This window comes from Aquarana catesbeiana, linkage group LG02 (assembly GCF_042186555.1).
Source record: "Aquarana catesbeiana isolate 2022-GZ linkage group LG02, ASM4218655v1, whole genome shotgun sequence".
Taxonomy (NCBI): domain Eukaryota; kingdom Metazoa; phylum Chordata; class Amphibia; order Anura; family Ranidae; genus Aquarana; species Aquarana catesbeiana.
In genome coordinates, this window is record NC_133325.1 from 41332003 (window position 1) to 41357284 (window position 25282).

The following is a 25282-nucleotide window of genomic DNA, read 5'->3' on the forward strand; positions in this document are numbered from 1 at the left end:
CAAGAGACCAAATAAAGTAAGAAAGATTTGGTTGCAAAGTATGAAGTATTATCTACAAAGGTCTATTATGAGACCAAATAAAGTAAAAGAGATTTGGTTGCAAAGTAAGATTGTCCTTCCAAATGAGGAACTAAAAGCTCTGTATCTGGCCATGCAAGTTGAAAGACTGTTATTCTTTTGCAGCTTCTAACTCATACATAACGCCCAATGTAACTTGCAGAGAGAATAGCATGGCGATGTCATGACATCGACAATTATTTCTTCCTGCATCGAGGCCACAGTGGGCAAAGCTGCACTACTTATGCCCTTCTAGGGACCCTCAAGGCATAAAGAAACTTTCTAGACTGCCACTTTCAAATAATGTAAACCATAACCAAACAGAGGTGTTGATCTTCATTTTCGCATTTCTCCTGGAGAATTTTGAGACAAAGACAAGGCTTATGACCTTACAGAATGGGGTTACCAGCTAATTTCATTCTGCCAGAATACTGATACATACTACTCTCCATGGGCACCACAGGTCTCCTCGAGAGCTCTTCACACCCCTGAAATTAAAGCCTTAGAGCAAGAAGAAGTGTGAACTTCACTCGCCGAAACCCTAGTGTGTGCGCGCCGTGTGTGTGTGTGTGTGTGGCCTTCGGCACAGCATGAATTTAACATGAGAATTCATTTACAAAGTTTGGAGACCTCTGGGGCCCCAAGGGGGGAGCCCGGCCTCATCACAAGTGTTGTTTGATCAATGAGATATGACAATGTCTGGAAAGATACATTAGATGCTCGGCAGGAATGCCAGCACACTGTTGCTGCTAGCGGTTGGAGACAATCCATCAATGATTATATAAAAGGCTGTATCATATTTAAAAATCTGTTTAGTCAACTGGAAGGAGTCTGCTAAGATGAGTGTACGGGCAAGCTGCGGCTTCTGGGTCAGCGAGTGAGGCAGCTGTCAGGATGCTAATGATGATCCGTGACAAGGTTTAAAGCTGAACTCCAGGCAAACAACTAAATGCAGAGATGAAATACATATGTGGCAGCTGTTTTACCTGCCGATGGATTTTCTATGTTTGTCCATCCAGTCCTGAGCTTTAGACTGCTCTGCCCCACAGCACAGCCTTGCTTAGTAAATAGCTAAACGTGTCACTAAACCCACAACAGAAAAAACTATAAAAAAAAAAAAAAATGGTGTTTTACATGCCGTTCATACTCACTCAGTCAGTGGGATTTGTTTTCTGTATTCTGCAAAAAACCTGGTTTATTCTGCTGCTCTACAGCTCCACTTTCTGTTCATGTCCCCAATTCAGCTAGGGATTTTGCAGAGCAGTGGTGGCAGCTCTGCACATGCTCAGTTTTCAGGGAGTTTCTAATGCTGAGCATTTCCTTCCTTTCACATCTGAGCAGCCCATGTGACTATAGAGTCACACATGTGGGGCGTACACACGATGGTAAATGCCAGCCCACTCCCTCCCTCCTCCTCCATGCCCACTAACCAGCTAAACACAATAGGGGCGGGATATTACATGAAGATTGACAGATGCTTCCCCTCCCCGTTATTGTAAGACACAGGCTGTGACTGGCAAAAATATTACAGATAAGCCCAGACGATCAATGAGCAAATATAAGATACATCGCTGTTGCCCCAGCTTCCAGCCCTGCCTTGGGGGACGCCCTCCAATCAGGGATGAGTTCTAGTATAAATACCTCCAGTAAAATAGTGTCGGCTTCACTTCCTGAACACGCGCACCTGCGCAAAATGCGTTAAGGATCTGAGGGGTCGATGCCATTTCTGGGTTTCGATCCTGTGCGGTTTTCCGGGTCTGTGAAACGCACGTCGGCTCTGGAGTATGCGAGCGGTGGGTAATCTGATCCCGGGTCGAGGAATTTGTGCATGCTGCATATTTTAACATACCTATACGATTTTTAAGGTTGTTGAAGCCGATAAACAGTATCACACTATATGCCCCCCCACTAGTTGGGTTTTTTCTATTCTGGTATATGAGCTACATCAGGACCCACCAGGAGTGGCGCAAGAGTGGGGACGATTGCTTTGACATCTAAACATTCTATGAATGCTGGTTGATTTATCATATCTGGTGAGTGAAATATATTGTCAGCACGTGGTGGAGCATGTTTTGGTGACTTGGAAGAGGTCTTGCAGCGGCACACTATAATAACCGGTGATTAGACCCACTTATTATGGACTTATAGAACACACGCATGTGTAGTTTGAGGACTTGCATTATATGGACTTTTGAATGCAGCATATTTTTGTATTTGTGTTTATCACTGCAGAAGGTCTTTATTTTATTTGGGCAAGCGCCGCTTTCTCTTTTGATTTTGTCTCACAAAATCCTGGTAGCATTTTAAAGGGGCAGATACAGTGCCTTGAAAATGTATTTATACCCTTTGAAATTTTCCACATTTTGTCATGTTACAACCAAAAACGTAAATGTATTTTATTGGGATTTTATGTGATAGACCAACACAAAGTGGCACATAATTGTGAAGTGGAAGGGAAATTATGAATGGTTTTTAAATTTTTTTACAAATAAATATCTGAAAAAGTGTGGCGTGCATTTGTATTCAGCCCCCCTTTACTCTGATACCCCTAACTAAAATCCAGTGGAACCAATTGCCTTCAGAAGTCACCTAAACCTCAGTAAATAGACTCCACCTGTGTGTAATTTAATCTCAGTATAAATACAGCTGTTCTGTGAAGCCCTCAGAGGTTTCTTAGAGAACCTTAGTGAACAAACAGCATCATGAAGGCCAAGGAACACACCAGACAGGTCAGGGATAAAATTGTGGAGAAGTTTAGAGCAGGGTTAGGTTATAAAAAAATATCCCAAGCTTTGAACGTCTCACAGAGCTCTGTTCAATCCATCATCCGTAAATGGAAAGAGTATGGCACAACTGCAAACCTACCAAGACATGGCCGTCCACCTAAACTGACAGGCCGGGCAAGGAGAGCATTCATCAGAGAAGAGACAAGAGGCCCATGGTAACTCTGGAGGAGCTGCAGAGATCCACAGCTCAGGTGAGAGAATCTGTCCACAGGACAACTATTAGTCGTGCTCTCCACAAATCTGACCTTTATGGAAGAGTGGCAAGAAGAAAGACATTGTTGAAAGAAAGTCATAAGAAGTCCCATTTGCAGTTTGCAAGAAGCCATGTGGGGGACACAGCAAACATGTGGAAGAAGGTGCTCTGGTCAGATGAGACCAAAATGTAACTTGTTGGCCTAAAAAAGCAAAACGCTATGTGTGGCGAAAAAATAACACTGCACATCACCCTGAACACACCATCCCCACTGTGAAACATGGTGGTGGCAGCATCATGTTGTGGGGATGCTTTTCTTCAGCAGGGACAGGGAAGCTGGTCAGAGTTGATGGGAAGATGGATGGAGCCAAATACAGGGCAATCTTAGAAGAAAACCTGTTAGAGTCTGCAAAAGACTTGAGACTGGGGCGGAGGTTCACCTTCCAGCAGGACAACGACCCTAAACATACAGCCAGAGCTACAATGGAATGGTTTAGATCAAAGCATATTCATGTGTTAGAATGGCCCAGTCAAAGTCCAGACCTGAATCCAATTGAGAATCTGTGACAAGACTTGAAAATTGCTGTTCACAGACGCTCTCCATCCAATCTGACAGAGCTTGAGATATTTTGCAAAGAAGAATGGGCAAAAATGTCACTTTCTAGATGTGCAAAGCTGGTAGAGACATCCCCAAAAAGACTTGCAGCTGTAATTGCAGTGAAAGGAGGTTCTACAAAGTATTGACTCAGGGGGGCCGAATACAAATGTACCCCACACTTTTCACATATTTGTAAAAAAAAATGAAAACCATTTATCATTTTCCTTCCACTTCACAATTATGTGCCACTTTGTGTTGGTCTATCACATAAAATCCCAATAAAATACATTTACATTTTTGGTTGTAACATGACAAAATGTGGAAAATTTCAAGGGGTATGAATACTTTTTCAAGACACTGTACCCACTTATTACATTTTCGATGGTGAGGTAGGGTGGGGGAATCCGCTCACATATCACATACACAGTAAATTCAATATTTGCATTTTTATCTCATTTCATTATAATTTTTTATGGAGTTATCATTGGAGTTTTTTATGATCCTTTATAGCACCTAGGGCACACTTTTGCAACTAGATAGAATGATATTCTGAATAAAACATTTCTGTTTTTATTACAAGTCTTATTTTAGATCCAGTGATGTCATGAATGGGCCCCTGTGCCACTCAATGCAATGAAGGCAGATCATGGCTGCGACATTCAGGGTTGCTGTAAATACCTCAGTACTCCTCTCAAGAGCCCTCAGCCCTTATTGCAAGCAGTGGACTTGCTCTTGGAAGGCATTACGCAAATACTGAATTGCCTTGATGGGTGGATGTCATGTGGTTTTCACTGAAGGTATTCACTGTTAATCCATTTTTCTCATTCAAGTCAGAATGTTAAGGGCTTGTGAGAGGTTATTTTTAAAACATTAAATGCTTTCATTGTTGTTCCCAGATACTTTTTAAAAAACAGTACTTGCCAATAACAAGACTGACATTCACACTTACCTATAGAGCAGTCATGGCCGGTCCAGTTGGGGTCACATGTGCACAAACCCGTCTCAGAGTGGTACGTCCCATGTCCAGAACACTGGTCAAGGCAAGTGGCTCGCGGGTTCTCACAGCTTGTTCCACCCCACCCAACAGCGCAATGGCATACTCCTTGCACGCAGACTCCTCGCCCAGAACACGTGGGGTCTAAGCAATCCACTGAAAATAAAACCAAAATAATGATATTAATGTTAAATTAAAATAATATTAATACAATTATACCAAAAGGTTTAAATGACTGCTATAATAAAAAAAGAATGCATTCCGGTACATGTACAGGGTTAAGATTAGTAAACATAGTAGCATTTAAAATGCATATCCATCCAACCTGTCAGAGACACACTGGCCATAGTGCAGTTGAAGCGCACGGAAAAGCGCAGTCGCAGTCCTGAGGTTGCCCGTCTTGTGGTGCCACTGACATTGGCGCCAAATGCCCTATACTAGTGCAGCAGATGAACTAGGAGGTTGCTGTTTGATCTGCAGCTGTTGCGCCTGCGCCTGTTTCCTGTGTTTGACCCGGCTTATCCTGACTCTACCAGTCCTGACCTCGGCTTGCCTCTAATGCCGCGTACACACGATCGAAAATTCGGCCAGCAAAAGACCGATGAGAGCTTTGGGTCGGAAAATGCGACCGTGTGTGTGCTCCATTGGACTTTTGCTGGTGGAATTCCCGCCAGCAAAAGATTGAGAGCAGGTTCTTAATTTTTCGGTCGGAACAAGTTCCTATCCGAAAATGCGATCACCTGTACAAATTCCGACGCGCAAAATTCATACGCATGCTCGGAAACAATTCGACGCATGCTCGGAAGCATTGAACTTCATTTTCTCGGCTCGTCGTAGTGTTGTACGTCACCGCGTTCTTGACGGTCGAAAGTTCAGAGGATTTTTGTGTGACTGTGTGTATGCAAGGCAAGCTTGAGCAGAATTCCGTTGGAAAAACCATCCAAGTTTTTTTCCGACGGAAAATCCGCTCGTGTGTACGCGGCATAAGACTTTGTTTACCTCTTGCGTATCTGCCTGATCTCGTGTTGCCAACCTCTGCCTGTATCCTGACCATTCTCTGCCTGACCTTGCTTGTCTGACCCTGCATCCGGTTATCCGTCTGTACTGCTCTGCATTGTGCCTGGTTACGCTGGTCCTCCATCTGCTGTGTGCTGCCAGTCCTACTGCATCTGCTACCAGCTGCTGCCTATCCAGCCTGGGGTCTGCTGTTCCTGCTGCCATCCGCTACCTCAGCTATCCAGCTCAACTCTGGTGACGGATCTGCCATGCACTTCTGTGACCAACGGAAGGTCTTACAGGCACTCTTACCCCACCGCGCTTTCACGTCCACTGTCACAACATCTGTGGTCCTTGAGCCGGATCTGTGCAAGAAGTCTCCTACACGTCAGGCTCTGCCACAAGGTACGTGACACAACCTGTTCACACCTTAAGACTCATACACACTACCACAACCCGCTAGGTTGAATGAAAAAAAATTGACAGCTCAGGTCAGAGCCACTGTTCTAACAATTCGATGTTAGTACAGCGATCTCCCCTGCTGTGCTATTGTGTTCTGACAGGGAGACTGAGAGCGCTGATTGGGAGCTGGTCGGCAGACCTTTTTCGGTTATGATCGTTCGTCAGAAGCTGGCTGAACGGCTGACTTCTGTCGGATAGGCTGTCGTACACATGGGCCAAATGTAGAATGGTTTCTATTGAACGCGCTGATGCTGCCCAACAGTTGACCCGCGTGTCATGGGATTTAGGGTTTGTAGCAGCATCTGAAGCTTCACCAGAAACAATACAATGCTTGAAACTAGGATTTTCATTATATTCACATCTGAGCATAGCGTAGATTAGAACCCTCGCTCAAAAAAGTACAGTGGAACCTTGGATTACGAGCATAATCCCTTCCAGGAGAATGCTCGTAAACCAAGGTTCCACTGCACTTATTTTGGGGCAGCCAAACCTTTTGGCCTTAATAGACTTTATTAGCACCTGAAAAACATGAATTTTCTTACCTATCAACTTGTGTTTCAAAGGATACTAATAGCAAAAAAACGCTCAAAAAATTTCCAGAAAACATGCAAACATGCTCAGCTGAAGTGTGATTGGGGCCTAATATAACAACAGGGTGACAACACTAATGAGCAATTTTACTGCTAATAGATCTACTGACAGGAACAGGTAATAAAACATGTTACAGGGGGACGAACCCAAACCCTTTCACTGCTCACAGGCCAACCTGTATCCTCCTGGATTGCCTACAAGACTCTGGGTGCCAAGGCCCTAGAGTCCACTCTTTCTCCCATGTACTCCACTAGTCAAATAATAGGCTGCACAACGAAGATTCAACTCCAGCAAAGGTTTATTATATTGACAGCACAACATTCACTTCCACCATTTTCACTGCTCAGGGGGAGTTTCAATGATGGTGACGGTGGTGAACATACTTGACCTCTGAGCGTAAGCATAGCCACTTACTGGCTCCATTGGGAGTGCATGGGACAGGGTGACAATGCAGGAAAATAATTAGGACAGAGCATGGTCACCCCATAACAGAAAGTACCTAAACAAGGGCTTCCATGGCAGGATTATCAGGTGTTATTTTAGCAGATTTCTAGGCATGGTATATTTTTACATATTTACAGTACATTGACCCAGCTTGGACCAAAGTAACCTCAAAGAAGTTGAAAATCACTAAAGTAAACACCGGTACTCCAATGATCTCCACTAGCTTCCGTTAGCAGTATAGTCAGTGTTATCGGGTGTTCCTTATGGCGTGATCCTTAGGCGTATAGTCTGTGGCTGTATTAGCTGGATGGTGATGTATCCATAAGTTGGGTGGTTGGAAAAGAAAGGGGTATTAAGGATTAAAAAGGAGTGTGTCTAGAACTCTGCAAGACATGTAAGGGAAAAAAACAGGGATGGGAAGGCACCGACCTGAGTGTAGTATTAAAATGATGACTTTAATAGGATAAGATTAAAAACACTTACAAGATGATAGAAGATGCATGCTCGTCAAAGTAAAGTCTGATTGGACCAAGACAGGCCAATAGAAGAAGCAGCCAGCTCCGAGTGCCTAGCCTTCATCACTGCAGCCCTGATAACAAGATTCCAGCCCCGCCTTGGTCCAATCAGATGCCGGTATTGTCACTTCCAGGTCAGTGTGGAGCTTCCTGGTTCCTGGAGAAACACTGATTCATTCCAGCCAGCTGCCCAATCCTTTCCAGCTACCTGGAACAGTGGTGGGACCCGCAGGGCCATGTGGAATGCCAGGGTTGCACTTTTTGACGAGCATGTTTTTTCTATCATCTTGTAAGTGTTTTTAATTTTATCCGAATAAACTCATCATTTTAATACTACTCTCAGGTCGGCACCTCCCCCTCCCTGTTTTTTTTCCCTTCCACTAGCTTCCAGGTCCCATGCTGAGTGGCCGGCCTGATGCATTGTGAGCACAGAAGGTTGGCCAGTTAGCAAGGGCACCATTCAGGCAAAAAATGTGCAGTGTTCAAAGATTGGACCAGGTGGAGAGACAGGAGGTGATGTCACACTCTCTACCTCGTCCAACCAGTGAACGCTTTGCATTCATTAAAAGTAATGCAAAGCATTCTCTGAATGGCATCATGCCGAGCAGCCAACCTAATTTGTTCACAATGCATCAGGTCAGCCACTCAGCATGGGATCCAAAGGCAAGTGAAGAGTAGCGGTGTCTACTTCAGCGATTTCCAGCTTCCGGGGCATCAGCCTGATATGTTATTTACATACTTAGATTGGTCCGAGCTGGACCAATGTAAATATGTATAAAATAAAACCACTTCTAGAATTCTTCAAGGAAAGCAGTGGTTTTAAAAAGACTGGGGAGCACTTTTAAAATTACAAGTTAAAGATTATATGAGATTTTTGTGATTAGATTTAAATCTACTTTAAGCTGCCGGTAAACTGATTTCTACACTCACAATGGAGAATGATGGGGTAGGGCTGGTTTAATTTCCAGACTGCTTTATCCAATTTCCTGTTGACTTTGCCGATACCCCTAAGGATCGCGCTTCTAGAGTATTTGATGCTGTCATCTGATGGCACTAAACTATTCACATGCCACAAATACGTCTCCCTTTAAGGCCCGGTACAGCTTTGAATGCAGTAGTTTTCATTTTGACGCACTTAGCTATGCACCAGTTTTCTTACATGTCCCTAATGACTTTTTCATGAGCATTTTATGCCCATCTGTTTGACTTCTATACTGAGAAATCCATAAGATGTACTACAGCTGCAAAAAGAAAACAAAGCCGCTTGCTTCAATTAACCACACAAATGAGAACAGTGCTGCGGACCTCCATTTATTGTGTTTTTATGGAGGGGGGGGAGAACGGCATGAAATCCGGATGTAAAAGCAATATTCAGGAATAAAGCCTCTTTCTCTCGAAGATGGGGGGGGGGGGGGGGGGTGGGAAGAGGCAGCGAGCTACAGCACAGATGGGATGACCATAGTGAGTTTTGTAGCATCTAACAGATGACAAGCAACCATCGCACTGCCATTAATCATATCCTCTGAAGGTCAATGTGAAAAAGAGAGACAGGTTTTAAAAAGGGCCTTCATCACATCCACGGGCCTTTCTGCTGCCTCAGCTCACAGCCTCGGGATTAGGGGACGGGAATGTGTGTCAGACCTTGCCATTCATCATAATCCGAGGTCTATTTTTCATGTTGAAATGAGAACCTCTGAAAAGAGTTTGGTGACAATGGCCACTTTAACCCCCTCCCCCACCTCACTGACCCAGGTTTGGCCTGTTTTGTGAAGCCAGGGCTTACAAAGGATCAGAAACCACCTTCTGCTAGCGCGCCTCTGTTCCTTGGTGGGTCGGGCAACCACAGTCAATTCTAGAGAGAATGAGTCCAAGTGTGGAGGTGAAATGCTTTCTGGACAGCATCTGCCCTTTGCCAACTGATTTTACTAGTTGTGCAGATAGAAACTATATTACCAAAAGCATTGAAACGCCTGCCTTTACACGCACATGAACTTTAATGACGTCTTAGTCTGTAGGGTTCAATATTGAGTTGGCCCACCCTTTGCAGCTATAACAGCTTCAACTCTTCTGGGAAGGCTGTCCACAAGGTTTAGGAGTGTGTCTATGGGACCAATCAGAATTTGTCTTCTAGTAAAGCAAAAGTCAACTGGCTGCTACAGATTGATTGGACATCACCATTATCCTTCACTAAAATGCTTCTATTTCATGAGCAAGGTACAGAGAGTAATGACACAAGGCAACCAGCCAGAATTTAGTTTCCAGCAGTTCACAGTAGTCGGGACAAAAAAATAGGAGGTAGGGAAACAGATGGAGAGGAATAAGAGGAAAGCAAGAGAGGGTAGAGAGAAAAGAAAGGGACATAGAGGAAATAGGGTTGGAAGACAAAAGAAGTAGGAAGAAAGAGAGAGATGGAGAGAAGGTGGAAAGAAAAAGGGAGGAGTAGAAAGAGAAAGGTGGGGACAGAGCGAGAAAGAGAGAGAGCGAGAGAGAGAGCGAGAGAGAGAGCGAGAGAGAGAGAAGGGAAGAACGGGACATAGGGAAAGCCCGTTGGAAGACAAAATGAGAGAGAAGAAAGAGAGATGAAGAGATAAGGACAGAGAAGAGAGAGATAGAGATCAAGGGACAGAAAGGGAGAGAGATGGTGGGACAAAGCAAGAGAAAAAGAGAGAGAGATGGATAGATCGAGAGAAAGATAGAGAGCGAGACAGAGATGGGCAGAGAGAGAGAGACAGAGATGGGCAGAGAGAGAGAGACAGAGATGGGCAGAGAGAGAGAGAGACACAGAGATGGGCAGAGAGACAGAGATGGGCAGAGAGACAGAGATGGGCAGAGAGACAAAGATGGGCAGAGAGAAAGAGATTGGCAGAGAGAAAGAGATGGGCAGAAAGAAAGAGATGGGCAGAGAGGTGGGCAGAGAGAAAGAGATGGGCAGAGAAAAAGAGACAGAGATGGGCAGAGAGAAAGAGAGATAGACAAAGTGGGAGACAGGGATATAAGGACAGAAGTAGAGAAAGATAGATGGACAGAGAGACAGAGATGGGCAGAGAGACAGAGATGGGCAGAGAGACAGAGATGGGCAGAGAGACAGAGATGGGCAGAGAGACAGAGATTGGCAGAGAGAAAGAGACAGAGACAAAGTGGGAGACAGGGATATAAGGACAGAAGTAGAGAAAGATAGATGGACAGAGAGAGAGAGAGATAGAGGGGCCGAGAGAGTTGGATGGACACAGTGAGAGAGAGAGATGGAGCAGAAGAAAAAATAAATAAATAAAGATGTAGAGCAGAAAGGGAAACAGTAAAGGAGACAGCAAACAGTATGTCACAGGGCTGTCTGTAGGTAACTACCCTTCTCCATTGTATTTTACCTTCTTCACAATTCTCTCCCTTGTACCCGGGATTGCAGATACAGGTTCCCATGATGCAGGTGCCATGATTACTACAGGTGACATCAATGCACTGGCTGGTGGGCACGTCACACTCGGCTCCTTTCCACCCGCTGTGGCACAAGCACCTTCCTTTCATGTACTGGCCATTTCCGCTGCACAATACCGGGCAGGATGCTGGTAGGAAGATCAGGATAGAAAGTTAATTTCAGCTGGAAAATAATTTCTCGCCCTCCACTCTGGCTCACCCTCTTACCAGGACAATGAATCAAGGGCTGAATTATTCCACGGCACAAATCACTTCAATAATTCAAATGGTAACGTTTTGCTCTGAGGCCTCTGGCGGGGAAAATAGCATTGCGAATCGGGATAAAATTACTCCATGCCATTATTATGCATCACTTCAATTTTTTCCCCTTTCTTAAATTAAAGGGACGCTTATGCAGCACATAAAATATATAAGTTACATTAGAATATGCATTTTAAGGATCTCCGCATTTTACAGATTTATACTGTCTCTGGATTTAGCTTTTAAGAGAACATGTTACCTACATACAAGGCAGAAAGCATCCGCTTTATGTCTAAACCAACCTCTACAAAATTTTGAAGCCAATGCATTGCAATGGTCTCTCTGCAGAGATTCGGCACACCCACTAATGAGTCAGAGTGGTTGTAAAGGCTGAAAGCTTTTTAACCTTCTGTGGGCTGCTCCACCCAGACCCCCCAATACTCACTTGAGCCCCCCTCTCAATCCAGCGATGTGCACGGGAGCCTCGGTTGCCCCGGGTTTCGCTCTCGTCACTGGCTGAGGCCATTGGCTCCCACTGCTGTCAATCACAGCCTGTGAGCCAATGAAGAGAGAGCAGGGACGGGGGCCAAGTCATGTCTCTGTGTCTCTTATGGACGCATAGAGTGGGGCTCAGGAACAAGCACACACCAGTGCTCCCATAGCAATGGGATTACTATTGGGGCACTGGTCAAGGGGGAGGAGCCAGAAGCGCCAGAGGTGGACCCGAGAAGAAGAGGAGGATTGGAACTGCTCTGTGCAAAACCATCACACAGAGCAGGTAAGTATGACATGTTTGTTATTGTTATTAAAAAAAAAAACATTTAAAGCTCTCTAATCAGAGGGGAACATGGGCTTGCTCAGACTCATTAGGGGGTGTGTTTGACCTTTGCAATGAGACCACTGCTTTAACACAGAGCAAGTATCCTTTTTCACTGCATGCTGGAAGGGGACAGGCTTTTCTACTCAGTTGGTGGCTGCCTTATATAGAAAACAAACAGTAAAACTTTGTACACCTTTTGTTTTGATGCATCTGGAATGTTTTAAAGGGATTTAAACTGAAGGTTCAATTGGGTTTTAAGCAAATCACAAATGAGTACAGTGATACTAGGCCAATGGTGGTGGCATAGTGGTGACGGTATATGTTCTTCAATCCTCTTCTCTGCTCCATAATTAGAGCATGGACCAGACCAGTGGACCCTGAGATTTTCCGATTGCTTGGAAAACCTTCCTCTAAGACCACATGAGTCTGCAACCTCAACAGACACTTGTTAGTCTGCAACCACGACAGGTGCTTGTTAATGCAACCTGTGCAGTCAGAAACAGCCTGGAATGCTCAAAATCAGAAGCATTGCTTGTAGTCATCAGTCAATTTTTTGGCCACCCACAAGCCTTATTTGGATGGACTTTTCCCATAATTCCCTGAGAAATGAAAAACATTAGGCATTGGTGACTTCTTACCTCGTCCACAGTCTGGCCCGAGAAAGCCTAAAAAACAGTGGCAGTTTCCAGATATGCATTCACCGTTTCCATAGCAATTACTGGGGCAATCATCCACCGATTCTATAAGATAAAAAAATATATACTTGAAGGATCTTGTAAAATCATGTTGCATTTTAAATGGTTCTTATTCCAAAATAACAGAAGCCTGTTGGCCATTCTTAAATTGACCCTGGTTTTGAGAATTACACAGCTCTGCCACATGGCACAGACCTCTCTGACAAAAGAGTAAACCTGATTTTTCTCTGTTGCATTTAAGTAACCCTTACAGGTCTACTCCCTCTACCAGCCTGTGACTGGACAGTAAAAGGAGAAGTAGCAGACGGATGAGCTCATCTCTTTGTCACTCCGCTCTCTCCGTTTGATGTTAGAATATAAGCACTTGCAAATTGCAATACAGCTGACTGGCTTCTTGTGCTGCTTCCCCCTTCCCCAGTCTGAACTCAGCTGTATAGGGGTAGCTAGAGGCTAATTTCAGGTCAAATCTGAGTACTCATACTGATTACATTTATAAAACTACATTTAAGGGTGGATTAATGAATGAATACATAATTTGTAATATTTGTGCCGTTTAAATCCCCCTGAAGCCCAGATTTAAATGAGGGCTAGACCTAAATTGGCATGGAGATACCAGTCTAAGCAATCCATTCACAACTAGGGTTCCCCCAGAGGTTTCTAGGGGTTCCTTGAGCTGTGGCTGATAGACCTTATATCTGACAGTGCCTGAAAAATTTCCAGGATCAATAACCATTGGCAGAGCCAATGGCATTCTGACCACTGACCACCACTGTAAGGAGTATTCTTCCCAATGACCACCAATGCAATGAACATTCTTCTCGCTGACCACCAGTGTAAAAAGCATTCTTCTCACTTACCAGGGCATCCCTGGGTGTCAAATAAACCAAGTATGAGAAGAATGCTCTCACAGACCCACAATGCATTGGTTTTAGCAGAAGTTCCCAGAGACCTGAAAAGTATTTTAAAAGTTCCTCTGGTGTAAAAAGGTTGAAGTAGGCTGGCCTAGCTGATCAAACTAATTATGGTTACAATTACCATTGGTATTAGCCAAGAGATTTTTTTGCTGATTGTGGCAATCCGATACCCCAATTCATGTTTTGCTACTCAAGGCTGCTGTAAGCTATCCACAACATAAAAGAGTTTATATGTCCAACAAATCCTAAATATTGACATTATGAGGCAAAATCTAACATGTCATCATACTGCACTCCTGATAACCCAATCTGCTCCAAAGGCTTGGCCAGTTGAGGTAGTCTTATGCTCTGCACACACGGTCGGATTTTCCGACGGAAAATGTGTGATAGGACCTTGTTGTCGGAAATTCCGACCATGTGTAGGCTCCATCACACATTTTCCATCGGAATTTCCGACACACAAAGTTTGAGAGCAGGCTATAAAATTTTCCGACAACAAAATCCGTTGTTGGAAATTCCGATCGTGTGTACACAAATCCGACGCACAAAGTGCCACGCATGCTCAGAATGAATTAAGAGACGAAAGCTATTGGCTACTGCCCTGTTTTTAGTCCCGACGTACGTGTTTTACGTCACCGCGTTCAGAACGATCAGATTTTCCAACAACTTTGTGTGACCATGTGTATGCAAGACAAGTTTGAGCCAACATCCGTCGGAAAAAAAATCCATGGATTTTGTTGTCGGAATGTCCGATCAATGTCCGACCATGTGGGTTGGGTCCGAAATTTGATTTTATCTACCCTTGGATCCAGAGCTCTACCAACATGTCCTTTGTGCATTTCCCAGACTAAGACAGGGACCCTCCCAGGATGCCCCAGTTGACAAAGAGATGCCCTCTAATGCCCCGTACACACGGTTGGATTTTCCGACGGAAAATGTTCGCTGGGAGCTTGTTGTCGGAAATTCTGACCGTGTGTAGGCTCCATCAGACATTTTCCATTGGAATTTCTGTCACACAAAATTTGAGATCTGGAGCTCAAATTTTACGACAACAAAATCCGTTGTCGTAAATTCGTGCGTACACAATTCCGACGCACAAAGTTCTTCATGCTCGGAATCAAGCAGAAGAGCCGCACTGGCTATTGAACTTCATTTTTCTCAGCTCGTCGTACGTCACCGCGTTCTTGGCGTTCGGACTTTCCGACAAGATTTGTGTGACCGTGTGTATGCAAGACAAGTTTGAGCCAACATCCGTTGGAAAAAAATCCATGGATTTTGTTGTCGGAATGTCCGATCGTGTGTACGGGGCATTAGAGTTGGGCGTTAAACTTGACTTCATGCGTCCTTGGACCCAGCGCTCCACCAACACATCCTTTGCTTACAACGGCTGGCAGACTGGAGAAATACATTCTCTCTGAGGAAGGAAAATAGGCTTCATTGTGTAAGAAAAAGCCAGCAATTCCCAGAGCACAACGTCAGAGGACGATTTTGCAGCCTATCATTTCAGAGACCATCAGAGTTAAATAGATGTCAGGCACAATTGTCAGGAAAATAGCAAAAAAGTAGAGGCAGGAACTTGTGTTTTCCATTAGAGCACTTCAGAAAGGCTAGGAGGTTACAACACCTATTAATTTATTGATCTGGTCGGCATTTTGCAGTCAGTTCATGTGATTGTGATCGCTGGGTAGGATGACCAGCTTGACCCGCGCATCATATCCCTTCACGATAGTCTTTACAGGCCAGTTGACATGCCAGTGACAAATTCCTACAAATGTTAATCCAGTGGTCACATCTCTGCTTGATGTGTTCTATGCACATCAAGAGGTGTGTGTACAGAGTACTGATCTATGTATATTATGTCTATTAAAATGGAATTTGTTACTACTGCAAAATCCTCTGGACAAGAAAAAAAAATCTGCCGTTATCTCCAAAGTGGTTAGATTAGGCACAGAATTGGTAGTAGGCAACTCCAGTAATTTGGCCACCAATAAGGTAGGTCCAGTGATCTAGGGTTAAGCAGTGTAAGCTGTAACTAATTGACATTTAGTTTGTAAAATTCAGAAAAACGTGAGATGTGCCTCGATGGAGTATGGATAATAATTTATAACACAATATTTAAGAAAAAAAAAAAAGGTATAAAGATACTTTATTTACCATCCTTGGATGGGAATATTTAAAACATTACAATCTGAAAGAGAGTACTGTTTAGGTGGTCCAGGTTGTGCGAGTCCTGGTATGGAATATCAGAAGTATTTCCTACGCGTTTCGCGGGAACCCTGCTTCGTCAGGGCCTTTTAAAAGGGCACAAACAGCATGCAAATACTAAAGATATCCTAAAGATACAAAACTAGCTATATCATAAAATGATATTAGATAAAATGTTAATAATGCATATATAAAACATAAAAAACTCCTACACCTTTGTCGTTTAGAATGACCCTTTTTGGTGCAAAATACTGATATAACAGCAAAAAGATATTATATATTATGTTTTATATATGCATTAACATTTTATCTAATATCGTTTTACGATATAGCTAATTTTGTATCTTTAGTATTTACATGCTGTTTGTGCCATTCTAAAAGGCCTTGGTGAAGCGGAGTTCCCGCGAAACGCTTAGGCAATACTTCTGGTATTCTATACCAGGACTCGCACAACCTGGACCTCCTAAACAGTAAACTGTACCCTCTTTCAGATTGTAATGTTTTAAATATTCCCATCCAATGATAATAAAGTATCTTTATAAGATAAGATATATAAGAGAGTACAGTTTACTGTTTAGGTGGTCCAGGTTGTGCGAGTCCTGGTATAGAATATGAGAAGTATTGCCTACGCGTTTCGCGGGAACTCCGCTTCGTCAGGGCCTTTTAGAACGGCACAAACAGCATGCAAACACTAAAGATACAAAATTACAAAATTAGCTATATCGTAAAATGATATTAGATAAAATGTTAATGCATATATAAAATATAATAAAATATATTTTTGTTGTTACATCAGTATTTTGCACCAAAAAGGGTAATTATAAACTTCCTACAAAGGTGTAGGAGTTTTTTTATGTTTTATTTATGCATTATTAACATTTTATCTAATATCATTTTACGATATAGCTAATTTTGTATCTTTAGGATATCTTTAGTATTTGCATGCTGTTTGTGCCGTTCTAAAAGGCCCTGACGAAGCAGAGTTCCTGCGAAACGCGTAGGCAATACTTCTGATATTCTATACCAGGACTCGCACAACCTGGACTACCTAAACAGTAAGCTGTACTCTCTTTCAGATTGTAATGTTTTAAATATTCCCATCCGAGGATGGTAAAGTATCTTTATACCTTTTTAAAAAAAAAATTATTATCCGTACTCTATCGAGGCACATGCAAAGTCACACCTCGCGTTTTTCTATCCAGCCCCACTCTCTATTTAATTCCATAAGATGGGAAGTCACCCATACTCCTACCAGAACACTGTCCCGCCATACTGTATATAGCAAATGCTACCACACTACATTACAATGCACACAGCAACCGCATCGTTAAGTAATGGAAAGAGTTTGTTTCAGCCAGCTTGGCCCAAACAAACTTTTAAAAGTCAAATTAAACACTGACTTCTACTTTAAGAGCATTGCATATGGATAACATGTAATAACAACTGGATGCACATCAAAGGTAATTGGTGTTGGCAGCTGGTTCAGAATTGTTTTTGACGCACTGTGCAAACTATTTGTCTTTCTAGTTAAATTTTTAAGGGTTTAGGCCAGTTTTTGAACAAAAAAAATGAATGAACGCAGCAGCATTGATTTAATGATCAATGTGCAATTACTCATTTTTGTAACAAAGCCCGCAGAGCATTGCACCCTCAAGCAGTGCATCACAAGTGCAAAATACAAGCTCTTGCAAAGCTTCTCTCCAGCCTCAGGTCTTTACAGAGGTATAGACAGGGCTGGCCCAAGACATTGTGCTGCCTGGGTCCAAAAATAAAATGTTGCCCCCCCCCCCCACCCCTCCAAAAAAAAAATTACGCCCACCAAAAAGCCCCCACATCCATTATTACGTTTATCAGGAAGTCAGATTTACATGCAACAGCACCTTGTCTATATGCAAATTATATGACATACCATTATGTTCAATTCCAAGGGGCGGGCTAGGGCAGTATAGGAGCAGGCTAGGGCAGTATATAGACAGGCTAGGGCAGTATATAGACAGGCTAGGGCAGTATATGGACAGGCTAGGGCAGTATATGGACAGGCTAGGGGATTATATGGACAGGCTAGGGGATTATATGGACAGGTTAGGGTATTATATGGACAGGCTAGGGTAGTATATAGACAGGCTAGGGTAGTATATGGACAGGCTAGGGTAGTATATGGACAGGCTAGGGTAGTATATGGACAGGCTTGGGTAGTATATGGACAGGCTAGGGTAGTATATGGACAGGCTAGGGTAGTATATGGACAGGCTAGGGCAGTATATGGACAGGCTAGGGCAGTATAGGGGCAGGCTGGGGTAGTATATAGACAGGCAAGGGTAGTATATAAGCAGTATAGGGGCTGGCTAGAGTAGTATAGGGGCAGGTGGAGTGGCCCGGGAGGCAGTTGTCATCATGACATGCAAAACTGCTGGAAAAAAAAAATCTTTGGTCGTCAATTTGCTGGGTAAATAGAAAAGAAGAAGAGGCGGCCGTGGTTCAATTTGCTGCCCCTCTCAAAATGCTGCCTGGGTTCAATGGACCCACTGGGACCCATGGTAGGGCCGGCCCTGGGTATGGACCTACTGTTATGGGGCTGTAGGGAGTGTGGATGCACTCCGGCGGGGGGGGGCTGGGATCACCGGAACACACTGTATAGTGTGGAGGTGGCAGATGAGACACGTAGGAGTCCCTTTTTTGTGATCCCAGACCTGGATGACAAGGCTGGAGGGCAAAAATTGAATTATAATAAAAAAATTACAGAACTTTGCGGAAGATGCATCCTGCAATTCAGGAAAGGGGAGCAGTTTGGGTTTTGGGGATGGTGTATGCCACAATTCTTCATTTTATACCTTAAGTATGGGTGTAACATGGAACATAGTCTAAAACCCATACTTAGCCTTTACAATGCCTAAGGATGGGGGCTTACCACCCTAAAAGTTCACAAAAGTTTCCATTTTAAGGTTTTTAGATAGATGCTAAAAGTTATCACTTTGAAAATACGTGTACATCTGTACATTTTCTGTATCTCTCCAGTCCTTACTGAAGAATGATATAAGCAGCAACGACTTCAACTAAAGAGTGCTGGACAAAGCACAACACAAAGGTGAAAAGCCGTATCGGAAGCAGACAGACAGCCCTCCTAATCTCCAGTGACCCCCACATCCCATGTATGAAAGCCGCTAACTCCGAGCTGAGCCGAGCAACACACATGGTACGTATTAACACTGAAACTCAAGACTGGGACTTGGCTCTCTGAGCTGCGCGTTTCCTTTAAGCGACTCCTGACAATGCAGACATGTCCGATTCATATGGCGTACAGAGAAAGCGTAGCACGCTGGGAACCGAGAATAATCCTCCTATTAGGGCATTTAGTGGAAATCCGAAAATGTGCATGTAATATCTAGCACATGCTATTAAAAGGGGGCCTTCATTGGTCACAGAGTGCTGCAAAAGATGAAAATGACTCCAAAAGCATTTACTGATGGTGCCAAACAGCTCCCACTTAAAAGATCTGGACTTTTATCCCTGCAGCTGGTGTAGGCACAGCAGTGCGGAGCTGGGACAGGCTCTCTCTGGATTTGGCCTGTCAAACTAAGCAGCGCACTGGTAGCCCAGGTGCATGCAATCCCATTCTAGCATATGGAAATTTATGTGGTTTGGCTGTCAGGAAGGAGAATGCTTGACAACTAGCCTGACCACACCATTCACCAGACTGGGCAATTGGCTTCATTGGAAGGGATGATCTTGAGGTTGAACTCATATATTTTTTTAATTACCTACAAAGCCTCCCATATAAATAAACCTCCTCTTATAACTGAGAACCAACCCATCACCTAAATTCCCCAATTTTCCCCTCTGTAGCGCAAAGCTTCCTATGAAATGGCATGTCTTCTTTACCTTAGGGCGACCTTTCTCAGTGGACATTTGGGGATCATATGAGACAGTCAAAAATGTCCTTGTTTATTATGTCTCATACAATATGATCTTTTTTTCAATGCCTGGCCAAGCCATTGTTCCAGAAAGCTCAGCTCCCGGGGATTCGAACCATGCTGAATATTTGCATAGCAGGTATAAGATGTATTTTCACTATTCTCTTATCTGGAATAATACAATCAGCAGCTTGCTGGGGAAGAGGCTCGATGCAATAATGGCACGTTCTTAAAATTCAGATCCTAACAACACATTGTGCCCTTGACAGATGCGACTATTTTCTGTCTTTACAGAGCATTCTTCAGGCCTTTTTTATTTTTCACTCTACTATTGTATTTGCCTGGTATAAATGAGGATCAGCATATAATTACTTTCTTTGTATAAGGATTCCTTGGTTTCTAAGATGTAAATTCAGAAACTGTCATTTTGTGCATCTTTATTCACCAGTTTTTACCAAAAACCACCTTAGGGAATATGTCACAGCTACCTGTCCATGACCTTGGCTGAGGACTTCTTGCCTAACCGAGCTCAGGGGATTGTTTATTGGCTAAGAAGGACTTCCAGAGTGAATAACTAGTGTTGCTGCATTTAGACAGACTGGCACCTGCATTGCCCAATCATCCCCCCTTCATAGACACAAACTCTCAAATCTACCTGAACTGCAGTCCAATCTGTTCTTTAGTTCAGCGACTACCGGCCTCTCTAATTTAGCAAAGCCCTCTATCGAATCAAAGACCGCCCTTGCTCCAGTCAAAGACCGCCCTTGCTCCAATCAAAGCCTGCCCTCGCTCCAATCAAAGACCGCTCTCGCTCCAATCAAAGACCGCCATCGCTCCAATCAAAGACCGCCATCGCTCCAATCAAAGACCGCCATCGCTCCAATCAAAGACCGCCATCGCTCCAATCAAAGACCGCCCTCTCTCCAATCAAAGACTGCCATCTCTCTAATCAAGGATCGCTCGTTCTCTAATCATGGATCACCCTCTCTCTAGTCAATGGCCGCCTCTCTCTAGTCAATGGCCGCCTCTCTCTAGTCAATGGCCGCCTCTCTCTCTCGAGTCAAAGGCCGTCTCTCTCTCTCGAGTCAAAGGCCGCCTCTCTCTCTCGAGTCAAAGGCCGCCTCTCTCTAGTCAAAGGCCGCCTCTCTCTCTCTAGTCAAAGGCCGCCTCTCTCTCTCTAGTCAAAGGCCGCCTCTCTCTCTCTAGTCAAAGGCCGCCTCTCTCTAGTCAAAGGCCACCTTTCTCTAGTCAAAGGCCGCCTCTCTCTAGTCAAAGGCCGCCTCTCTCTAAATGAACAATGTCCTCCCTGCAACCCAACTAAAGCTTTAGTTACACACAGGTGGCCAAGAGGGGGACAGCAAGTGCAAGCAACAAAAGCCTATCGAATTTCGTTGCAAAGGATTATAGAATTAAAACTGCCAAAGGCTTTTAGTCAAAATATGACCCCCTACTCACTTGAAACCAAGAAAAAATAACAGAAGCCCTAAAATACTTTCCTGCTGAAACAACAGTATCGCAATTCCGACCTGTCATCTAAAGAAATGCCCATTCTGGTCATGTGATCTCTGTTGAAACAGGATCAACCATTTAAAATCAAATCCCCCACCAATGCTTGCATCCTTATTGAGATGCTACATAAGCGTCAAGATGGTTAGATTACGCATGTATGATTAAATGTCCATATCTATGACCAACCTAATGGGTCTGGGGGTGACTCAGACTGAAATAAGGTGGAACAGTAAAACACAAATCACTGTAAGCAAGAGTGAGCCGACACATATAGAGGGTAAGATGCTTTAGCTGTGTATATACATATATAATGCAACCAACACATTTTTAAAAACACACATTAATCAAATTAGATAGTAGAAGTTTGTCTCTTTAAACTGTACTTGTTCTGTGATGTTGAAGTAGTTTCGTATCTTAGCTAGGCCACTTCTCAAGAGTGTCAGAAACATACCCCTTAATTTATATTCAAACAGGTAGCGCAGACACTAATTCCACCACCATGGAAGATCTTGATCGTTTATGAACAGGATGGGAGGTGTGAAAGGTGTAGAACCACCCTGTTCTAATGACATAATCCTACTCTTCAAGTCTGAAAGGTGTTAATCATTCAATTCACATTGCTGGAAGTGTGAATTATTGTCAGATCTCCGGGGTAGAGATGTTATAACAGTATGCTGAAGACAGATGGTATTGAAGGCCCCCACCTTGGTTCAGAATTGGTTGTTCCATACAGAGATAGCCTATGCAGACTTCAGGACACCAAGGATGGGATTATGTAACTAGAACAGAATGGTTCCATAACTTTCACTGGTCTTGGAGAATCAACGTCTATGTACCTTGACACATTCCCTGGTGACTGGAATAAGATGTCTGGGCTACCTCTGTAGATATAAATGATGAGGCATATTCCTGACACTCATTAGAACTAAAGAAGTGGCTTAGATAAACTTGTCTTCAATATTCCAGACCAGGTCCAGTTGAATGTGAATAACTACTACTAGATATACCAGAACCGTCACCTACATTAGACTGGTTTAATTATACCGATTATGTAAGAAAATAAATAAATTAGAAATTTAGGGTTCCGACTATAGCACAGGTTAAAAACAAGATGGTGTGTCATCTGATTAACAAAAAAAAAAAATTGCCGTAGTCATGCTGGATAAGGTCAAGAAAGAAAGCCTAAAACCAATAGATTTCTATTTATTGGGGGGGTTGGGACTCAAATGACCCCTTGTGATCGCTCTAAGTGGTATCTCAATGCTTGCCTCGGAATGTTGGATCCTCTCTGATCTTGCTCTGACATATGCCCTACCCTCCCTCCTCAGCTTCCACCCCCCTTATTTTTTTCTTCTTTCTCTTCTCTTTCTTTTCCTTTTTTCTTCTCCTCGTTACCCCTTCTCTTACTTACTACACTGTCTACGACAAGCCATTTTCCACAGGGCTCACCACCTCACATCATTATCCTCTTAACCCCCTCCTTGTAGAGTGCCATGAACCTTGTAAATGCAAGTGCCCTCTCTAGGTTCACTGCCTTTTTTCGGGGGCTTAATCATGGACAGGATATGTGTCGTCTGATGAGGTATAGGCATTCCCCTTGATAATTTTTCAGTGGAACGTCAGTGATTCTGTAGCCTAGTTGTAGCTAGTCAGCATTTTCACAACTCTTGGTGCCCTTTACGAACTTCCCATGCAAAACTATGTACACTTTCTTCATTGTAACGCTTGTTCGAGCCATTGTGATTTGTTCTGCCTCTTTAGTCATTGTGATTATATCCATCATATATGGAACAGAAGGAAAAAAAAAAAAAAACTGAACCTGTAATAATCACATAACAACACTGCAGTGCCGTGTCTCACAGATTCACTGCCCAACTGAAGTTCCAACAATCTAACAATATTCCAGAGCGGTCCTCATGACTGCAGGACACACCCCCACCATCCAGCAGTACATGTACAGATGGAGGTCCAGTGACCCAGAAGCCCCGGAGCTGTTAGAAAAATCTGTCCTTGGAACGCTCATTCAGCTCTGGCAAACGGAGAGTAGAACTGGCTACAAACTACATGCTATAAAACCCCGCAACATCTTTTGAGACGTTAATGTTCCCGGTAAGCATAATCCAAATTAAAAACAAGAGCGCCCAACAAAACCGCTGATTAAAGTGGAATTTGGAAATTAAAAAAAGAAAGGCAATTAACATTTTTATTGTGCTTTTTTTTCCCCCTTTTCTTCTACCGCTGTGTTCTTTACAGAGGTTTCTGCCACATACTGGCTGATTTGATAACTTAATTAGACTCAACAATCCAGGGAAGCTTACAGCAAACTGAGGGCTGATTGGTAGATATAGGTAGATATAGGTTCGTACCCTTGGCATTGTTAAACAAAAAAAAAAAAACAACACGAACCAAATAAATACATATAAGTCAATTTACATATATTTTTAAGATCTGCCAAACACATGCTTTACAGTATAACTAAAGGCAATTTGTTTTTAGATCTGCATTGGTGGTGAGGTGTTAGAACCCCTGTCATTTTTTTAAATGTTGCATTTGTTCCCGTTAGGGAGATTCATCCTCTCTAATCGTCCTGATCATCAATGTCACCTAGACGGTAGGTAAGGGTAAAAACAAAATTTTGATTTGCCTCCAGAACAGAAATAGAAGGGCAAAAATTCAAATGGGGACACAATTTTTATTAGGTTTGGGTGATTTTTTTGGGGGGAGGAACTTCTGACCTTATTTTCATTCAGGTTCATCTCATTTATATATTTGGCTATTAGATGGGAGGAGGGACATCTCTCACCAACCAGCTCTTTATATCGGTTGGTGTTGGTGAGTATAATGGAGTCAATATATCCTCTAAATAGCCTGGAGCTTTTATATTGAATGTAGGAGGATATAATAATCCTCATATTGTCCATATGTGTATATCAAGAGAAGTTTCACCAATTAACTTGGTAGATGTAAATATTACCTCACAGAGAGAGAACTTTGATATATAGTGGCATTGACCATCCTATAGGAATACCTGTTATTGTCATTAACATACCTTTCAAGATTTATCAAGAAGGTTAAGTTTTAGATAAGGCAATATTTCTCAAATGTACTTCCTTTTTAGTCTACAGGTCAGGAAGTAAAGGGAATTCTCTAGAATGAGACACAGATGGCAAAAAAGACAAGTCATAGAGTAGGTGATGGGTTATAACCAAACAGTGAAAAAAAAAGTTTTGTGTTTTGATATACTGTAAACTTTGTTGTGAATAATCACTGGTAATCCATCCATCTACTAAAAATTAATCACCCCTATGCACAACAATGGAAGCCCCTGAATTGGTAGCTGAAATGGGAGAGGATGTAAAGCAGGGTTTCTCAACCAGGGTTCCGTGGAATCCTAGGGTTCCTCCAGAGGTTTCTAGGGGTCCCTTGATCAATGAGCAATTTCTGCATCTCAGATAAGTTCCCACTAACACCACTGATCTTTTTAGCTATCTGTAAGGGGGGAATTCTTCTCACTGACCATCACATGAATGTATCATAAGTTGTAGATATAGGAACTTTGAGCAGGGGTTCCCAGAGACCAGAAAGTTCTTTCAAGGGTTCCTCTGTGCTGAAAGGGTTGAGAAAGGCTGATGTAAAGGGTGTAAGTGAGTAGGACAAGCTTCCATCTACAAACCAATCTCATATTTTAGGATCTGAGGGTGGGTTGGACATTTGGGCAGCTTACAAACCTCTGGACTATGTCCCACAATCTAGAGCAGTGGTCTACAAACTGCAGCCCAGGGGCCAGATGTGGGCCCTTTGCTTACCTTTATCAGGCCCATGGGACACTATTATTCCCACTGATACGAGGCACAATTCCTCCCACTGACCCCAAAAATAGGATACTATTCCTACCACTGACCCCAACAATGGGGCACTAT

General features: G+C 43.2%; 1 protein-coding gene across 1 annotated transcript in view; it reads right to left on the reverse strand.

The window, feature by feature from the left end:
* Positions 1-25282, reverse strand: part of TENM4 (teneurin transmembrane protein 4) — a gene marked incomplete in the record, with an annotated part of 1986086 nt that overhangs the window by 188948 nt on the left and 1771856 nt on the right. Inside the window, 3 exon segments of the mRNA XM_073612821.1 lie at positions 4584-4784; positions 11002-11196; positions 12767-12868. Of these exon segments, the coding sequence (XP_073468922.1) occupies positions 4584-4784; positions 11002-11196; positions 12767-12868 (498 nt within the window).